Here is an 8,370-nt window from a genome sequence, read left to right as displayed (position 1 = left end):
GTTGAATGGGATTTGCTGCATTCCTCCTTAATTTATTGCCATTATATAGCACCCCTTTTGTCTAATTACTTTTTGTATGGCTATCCATTTGTCATTGAACTTGAGCATAAGTATATAGCTTTTCCTGAATCTTCAAATCTTCATTTCTGAAAGCTTCAATGTAATGCAAAACTTAAAATGAATCTGTTAAACTTTTCTCTTTCTAACCTCTCTTTTTTATAGCAGTAACTGTGATCCTCTTTTTGCTCCTATAGCTCCTTAAGAAGTAGATTTCATTGAGAGAAGGAAATTAATGTATCATTTTCTCAATGAAATGTGCTTTTCCTGGTGAACTCCAATATACAGCCTGCTTGTCCTATCTTTCAATTCATATTTGAAACCAGGGCAGGTTCAACACAGAACAAATAAACATGATCTAGGAGATAACTGTTATTTAGCATCTTAACCATTTCTGCTGTGAGAAACAGCCTCTTTAATGCTAGTGTGAACCAATGCGAGCAAGACAAAAAGAAAGTATTAGCAGTCTGATTCAACTTTCCAGACATCTTTTTGCTGCTTCTAACCTACAGTCATAGAAAAAATGATATTAGGAGGGAAATGAACCTGCATGCCTTGATAATTGAAAAGGAAAGTACTAAATCTTGACCCCTGGAATGCAAGTCTTTTGTGGGAATCAAACAGTTATGATTATTGTTTCCTATGGTTATTTTTCCCTTGAATCTGCTGGATGTTCTAATCATGCTTACTTGGTAATGATCTGATTCTAAGATTTTTTCTTTCTAAGGCTGACACATCATTGTTTAAGAGCTCATATTAAAAACTCTTACTCAATAGAGCCAGAATAGCCAAATTTTTATAATTTTTTCCTGCTTGTTTTGGTTACAGGTGTGTTTTTTTTTCTTTCTCCCTGAATAAAAGATTCACATTTTTACTCGATTCTCCATATTTGTACTTTTTGGAACCTCTGAACACATAATGGAGACCATTAACAAGACATCCATAATGCTGGAGGAAATTGATTTCTTCTTCCATTTTTTCAGCAAAATTTCTCTAACTTCCTTGTTATGCAGTGTATAGATGAAGGGATTTAGAACTGGAGCCACTACTGTGTTGAAGACATGAACAGCTTTGGTCAGATCCAAAGAGTCTTTGATGGAGGTGTGGACATGAAGGAAAATTGTGGACCCATACCAGATGAGCACCACAGTGAGATGGGAGGAGCTGGTTGAGAAGGCTTTGCTGAGGCCACTGGCAGAGGGGCTCTTGAGGTTGGTGATGATAATGTAGATGTAGAAAACTAAAGTTATAATACAGGAACTCAGGATGACCACAAATGAAATCACAAATGCCACAATTTCTACTGACTTTGTGCTGCTACAGGCCAGAGCTATCCAAGGTGGAATGTCACAGAAGAAGTGGTTCATGGCATGGGAACCACAGAAGGACAGGCTGCTGATGAGTGCTGTTGGCACTGCAATGGCTATGAAAGCACAGATCCAAGAGCCCTGGGCCAGCTGCACTGAAGCAGGCTGCTCATTATGGCCTGATAGTATAGCGGATAGAACATGGCAAGATAGCAGTCATAAGCCATATCTGACAAGAGAAAGTAATCTGTGAAACCTAATGAGAAAACCAAATACATCTGCAACAGACAGCTTGCAAAGGATATGGTCTGGCGTCTCCCTACCATGATGTCCAGGGCTTTAGGGTTGGCAGCTGTGTTGTAACAAATCTCCAGGAGTGATAGTTTGCTCAGAAGAAGTACATGGGTGTGTGCAACTGGTGAGAGGCATTAGCCAACAGCAAAATTGCCACATTACCACCAACTGTAAGCATGTACATCACCAGAAAGAACACAAAGAGAGAGAGTTGAAGAGCCTTGAACCCAGGAAAACCCATCAAGAGGAATTCCTGGGATAGAGTCTTACGGTTTGTGTCCATTGGGTCTCTTTCATAACAGGATACAGAGGGTCCACTGTGACTTTAGACAAAATTGCTCAGACCTACAATGATGAAGACAGATCCATGAAGCCTGACCCTTATTCAGTGACTTTTTTGTACTTGGAGGCCATAGATAATATCAGTTATTTTAATAGTAGTGAGAAATGTATTAATAAAATACATTTTACAATAATTCAAAAAAACTAAAGCACAAAGAATTTTATTGACTTTGCAATTATTGCACTGATGATTCACTTTAGATCCAGCATTGAAATTACCCTTTCTGCCTTTATCATCTTTTACTTAGTCTACAAATGGCTGCACATTTTACCTTAACTCAGTTGCCTCTTCACTTGGCCTTAAAGAAAAGCACATAATTGTGTCTGTATTCAGAAATTGTCTTCCCAAACCTAAGATCTAACTATAATCAAATTTAAATAGTTATAGCTTTAAAACTGATTTTCTGATTCATAAGGTCTGTCTGCAAAAAGAAATGTTTATCAGTAAGCTATAAGAATAAAAAAATGTGCAACTGGTTTCAAAATGATTTTGTTTCTCTGCTCTGTACCATTTCATACTGAAGTTTATTTACGTGAATATTCTTCCCATGGGGAAAAATGTTATTTAGCAATGCAGTTAACACAGAGCTTCCTACATTTAGGATATCTTACTCTTTTTTGGAAGTGGGTACTCTGAGAACAGGCTCAGGCTAGAAGATCAATCTTCAACTATTTCTTAAGAAAGTTCTTATAGTTCATTTCTGAATTGTGTTTTTGAGGATTGTTTCCACAAATTAGATCATTTGGGATGCTATTACTATCAGACCTTCAGGTGAGTAGATGCCACCTCTAAAAGGCACATTTTTTCACAATTACAATGTGGATTTTAGTGCCTTCACTATTGGCATTCCATAATGAATAGGAATGGTTCATCCTTATGTATCTCGCCTCTGCACTCACCAACACCAAACTTCCTCCATAAATCTCAAATTTAATTCATTTACTTATCCAGTATTAATAAGTAAACTCAGAATACAAAATGGGTCTGCAAGATAAATTGGTCCACATTGTGGGTGTGTCAAAGTCATGCAGTAGGGGCCTCCATGGTCATCTGGAACGTCACTTCTTACACTCCAATAGGCACACAAGTCACCTATGGGTGTGTTGTCAAATGCAGATTCCAATTAATCACCCCTGGGGTGTCACCGTGGTTCTGCATTTTACACAATTTTCAAGAATATGTTATGACTGGGGATGACATTATGATGAAGGTCTAGTGTCCTTCTTCATTTAAAAATATCACATTATTCCCTATATGAAAATATATAAGCTTTGTGTGTCAATGCAAAGAAAATATTCAGAAGACCAGGCAGACAACATGAATTTCACTTTTACTTGGTTGGGTGATGAAGAAGTTCAGAGTATGCCACACCAAGATATTCTGCTTTGGTATAGGATGGCTTTTGAGTTAAAGGCAACTGGAAATAAAAACTGTCTATATCTATCTCTGTCTCTATCTCTATCTATCTAAATCTCTATCTACGTATCATCTATCTATCTATCTATCTATCTATCTATCTATCTGTCTGTCTTCTGTCACATATATAAGCAGCTCCCTCTCTACCAGAAGCACTAAGTGACTCCTAATCACTAAAGAAAGCTAAAGACAATTCTAAACTTTCAATAGCCAGAGCACAGAAGAGGAATCTAGACAAAAACCTTGCTGACAGATTCCTTGTCTTTTGAAGTTTCATGTGTTAACCTTCCCAATATTCACAACCCTGAGAAAACCAATTCTCTTTTCTTTGGCCTATTACTTTCATATAAATGTATTGTGCTTTGTTAAGAGTCTCCAGAACTTCAATCCCTTTTGAGTTACTCACCTCTGAGTATTTGTGAAATACTCCTCTTAATATTTATGTGTTTTCTTTTTTCTTGTTAATTTGTCTTCTCTCTTTCCAATTGGGTTTGAGACAGTAATCTAAAATGAGTGCTCTTTTGTAGACAGTAGCCAAAGTGCACCATGTATAATGTGGAATAGCAGTCATTTCTAGGTTCAGAACATGACACACCAAAATATGGGACGTTGATATGTTGGGTGTTTCCAGCTGTAGCTACTGGAAAATGTGCAAAAGCAGGAAGGTCACTCCCTGACCTTCTTTTCTTCTCCCTAAAGACCCTCATGAGATAGGTGTCCTGCACCGTATCCAGAGAGAAGAAATGTCATGTAAAGGAACCAAATAGAATCTCAACAGACAAGCTTTGCTAAGTTGCCATCAGTTTATTGTAAATGTAATGCTTTGTCCTCCATTCATACTTCCACTTGCCTGTCCATGAAAATACACAGTATGCTCTGGGTCTTTGGATATTAATATTTGAAGGTCCCCATGTCAGAAAGCTTAGATAGAATGTTTATTTGTTATGTTTTTCTCTTGCTAATCTGTTCTTGTTATAGTGGTATCCACCCTTAGTTATACAATGAATGGAAAAAAGATGTTCTTTTATCTCTTACAGTAGTCGGGACATAGTGAGTGCTGATTTGTCAGTTGCTGGCCAGTACCAGACATGATCTTTGCAGGTCATTCCAGACATGATCTTTGTAGGTCGTGCTAGCTTGGTTTTAGTGCTATGATACTAGCTTGATAGATAAGAAAACTGAAATACAACACAGCTGCAGAAGTTGTCCAAAGTGTAGAAGTGACATTTCACCCTGGAAGATTGATAACAGAGTCACAGCACTTTAAACAGGTTCTTTTCAGGGGTTTTCTTATAGATACCTCTTGTCTGTGATTGTGGGTTGAGAAAAATTGTATTTTAATTTATATGCAAAAAGAAATCACTGGCCATAGCGCTTTTGAAGATATGCTGCATGAAATGACAAAAGCTGAAGTTTTTTGAGTATGTGAATCTCACAATTATATTCAACACCTTGCATTTCCCAAATTTATAGCAAAATTTTAATGACCATGAACAAAGTAGTAAAGAGAAACTCTGTCAACATATAATGAATGACATTTTCACATTTTTAGCTTCAATTAAGTCACAGCATTTTTCCAGTATTATGAATTAACTTTGTTTTAAACATGTGGTGATCATTTTCCATATTCAAAACACACATATATATACATAAATATATATATATACACATAAATATATATGTGTATATTGCTCTATTGTTGGGTGGTTTTACTACTAATTTTAAAATAACCTAGCCTAAGTGATATTCTGTGTATATGACTGAAGAGAGTTTTAAAAAGTGGGTGGCTCCAGAGCATGGCTCAAGTGGTATAGTTATTGCTAAGCATGCTCACTGACATGAGTTAAATCCTCAGCACTGAAAAATAAAGCTTAAGAGATAAAAGCAGAGAACATTGTGGCAAATGTCTATAATCCTGGTACTTGGGTGATGGAGGAAGCAGGATTTTAAGCTTAGGCTAGCCTGGACAAGAGAGTAATATCCTGTATCAGAAAAAAAATTAACAAATGAGAGAAAGAAATTGATTTCTTTTTGAAATAAATTTCCATTTGATTTTTAAAATTCATTAGAGGTTAACAGTTTACATTTCTTATGGGTGAAATGTTTGAAACTTGAATATGTAATATTTTGTGCATAGAAATAGGCAATATTTTATCTAAAGTAACTACCTTTAGATTGTGTCTGATTTATAGGGTTTTCTAGGTGTTGAACAAACTGATTGGTGAATCTGTTACATAACACAAATCTGTCCTTACAAAATTTGTCTAAGTTTGGATAGAATATGTTAAATACAAAATAACTCTTTTCACTGACTCAGTTGGAAGTCTTTTTGCCATACACTTCATAATCTCCACATATTGCCTTCTGACTTCACTTTTATTATATGATTTAATCTTTCTCTCTTTTCCCATTTCAATACCTCTCTTTTTCTCACACAATACTTTACTTCTGTTTGCATTCATCACATTTTGATTAACTCCATCATTCATACTCTCTGAAACTTCTCATTTTTCTGTCTTCTTTGTTAATTTTCCATCTGATATTCTCCTGTTCTAATTACATTCAACATCCTTTTGGTGTCTTACATTTTCTTCATTTCATCATAAAGATTGTCACACTGACAACAATTCGCTATTAAGTAGTTGCCAGTATGGGGTGGGGGGGCAATCCTCTGGAGAAAGGTTAGTTTTATTGAGTACTTAGGAATAGTTCAAAGATAAATGACCTTTTGCTAATTCTTTCTAAAATGGATAGCTTCAAAATCTTTCAATCACTTTAAGCAACTAAATCATAAAGTCATCAGAGAAAGGAGAGGATAAAATTTCCTTAGTTTTTTCACAAATAATCATGTATTGCAATTTATAAAATGAGATAGATATTTTTTAGTCTTGAAAGAACAGAGATTAAGGAGTCATAAGAAATAAGAAACCTTATAAAGTTTTAAAATCAAAGGAATAAGCTTGGGATATAAACCATTGGAAGATCATTTGCTTAGCATATGTGAGACTCAGATTCAATTCCCAGCAATTCCCAAATGATCAAACAAAGGAAATTTGCATTTAATAGAAGAATTAATTATGTATTATTTTCAAACAATGGCTAAAATATTAAAAATGTATGTATATCACAGAATTTTTCTTAAATTTTTTATTATCATCTATTTGAGGTGTTTTATTACTGAAAAGAGAAGAATATTTGACAATAAAACTATTAAATTTTATATTATAAAACTCCATTGGTGTAATAAAAATTAAATCACTCTTCCTGTGAAGTAATTTCATTGGATCGTAATGGTTGCAATTTGGTTACATGAACAGGCCCCTTTCCATTGACCAATACTGTGTCTAATTTCCAGCACAATTGCTCACATTAGTTTAGCACAGTTTCATTTTTATGTCCATATTCATGAAATGATCTGCATCATGAATGGAAAATAGGCATTTTTTATTTATTTGGTAATTTATTTGGTATTGATTGTTCCAAGAAGGAGTGAATCTATGTGATTTTTGAAACATTTTTTTATTTGAAGATTGACTTTAAAGCGTAAAGCATCACATGCCATAGCCACAATTTACTAGTTTATCTTTTGAATGGGCATTCAGTTTTCTGTGCTGAGATTGAACACAGGCCTCTTGTAAACCTAGTAAACACCCCTTCTATCTCTGACTACCACTGAAGCACATTCCCACCCCTTCATCTAGTTTTGCATTATCACAATTTTTTTTTACTACAGTCAGGCTTGGCCCCTGACCCCTGAAGACACAATTCTCAAGGGAATAGTCCAACAAGCATTATTATAAGATGCACATATTGTGAACTTTACTAAAAACTACCACTTGTTCCGGAAAGTACCTTAGTGGATTTAGATTCTCTGTCATTCTCATTTTTCCACAAATTTGGCAAAATTTGGTAATGTTTGCATTTAAATGCTTTGTTTATCTGATAATGGGAAAGGCTCATCAAATCTGGATTTTAATGTGTGCCTTTTTAATCATTCCTGAATTTGAACATCTTTCCATGTTTATTTGCCTTCTGAACACTTTCTTATTCCCTTACAGGTTACCAAATCCCCAAATCCGATTTGTTTGTCCCAGGTGAACCAGGTACTATTATAACTAAAACTCTGGTTGGAGTAGGAAAGTTTAATGTAAAAGCTTACTACAAAAAAGGTGAGGATGTGTTTAAATTTCCTTAACCCATCTAGCATGAAATGAGTGATAGAGGGGAAAAGATTGAAGCAAAGGGAGTTCAGATGGTAATGGATTGTTCACAAGTTTTGATAAAATCACTGTGGTCAGAATTCTTGTCACCAGTAGACATTTAGTGGATCATTCAGCCTTCCATGGTTCTGGAAATCAAGTTTCTTTATAAAGCATTTGGTCAGCTTAACTAGAGGAAAAAAATGATCTCATTCTTTAACTGTAGCTAGGAATGAAGAATGGCTTGATTGATCTTATAAGTGAAAATATTAACTATGGGGGAAATATCTTCTAATGGTTTTATCCACTGTGACTGATCCTTGCTTGAATCAGTTACATTAACAGATGGTTTAAAGTTAAATAGTTTCTAATTCTATAGTTGTTTTGTATTTATTAGCTGTGGATTGCCTATGGGGAAAAGTACTGTTTTGATCAATATATCATACAAAGTATAAGTAGAGCAGTGATAAATCCCTAGGGACTTTACATATATAATTTAATAAATAGTTAAATCAATAAAGTACTTATCATTATAAATTTAACTTAGGGTAGCTTATTTGTCCTTTCTCTTGTGACAGTTTTCTCACTCATTTCTTACAAATGCCTTATAAGACATTTGTTTAATATATCTTCTTCATTAAAGGAAAAGAACAAAGAATAATATGATTTTCCACAGACTCTCAGGGAAAATGTAAAGAAAGTTTTAAGTGTAAGAAATATCAAAATTTGCTCATCACAGCAGTATTCACAATAG

The 8,370-nt window shown here is 34.8% G+C and overlaps 1 protein-coding gene across 1 annotated transcript; it reads right to left on the bottom strand.

The window, feature by feature from the left end:
• Positions 1 to 920: 920 nt before the first annotated feature.
• On the bottom strand, positions 921 to 1,941 carry LOC109696431 (olfactory receptor 6F1-like). The gene is given in 3 exon segments (XM_020179487.1): positions 921 to 1,525; positions 1,528 to 1,755; positions 1,758 to 1,941. Coding segments are annotated over 3 exon segments (1,017 nt in total).
• Between the last annotated feature and the right edge of the window lie 6,429 nt (positions 1,942 to 8,370).

The sequence above is a fragment of the Castor canadensis genome, chromosome 15 (genome assembly GCF_047511655.1).
Source record: "Castor canadensis chromosome 15, mCasCan1.hap1v2, whole genome shotgun sequence".
Lineage (NCBI taxonomy): Eukaryota > Metazoa > Chordata > Mammalia > Rodentia > Castoridae > Castor > Castor canadensis.
Note: the sequence above shows the minus strand (reverse complement) of the source record. Positions and strands in the feature narration are given on the sequence as shown.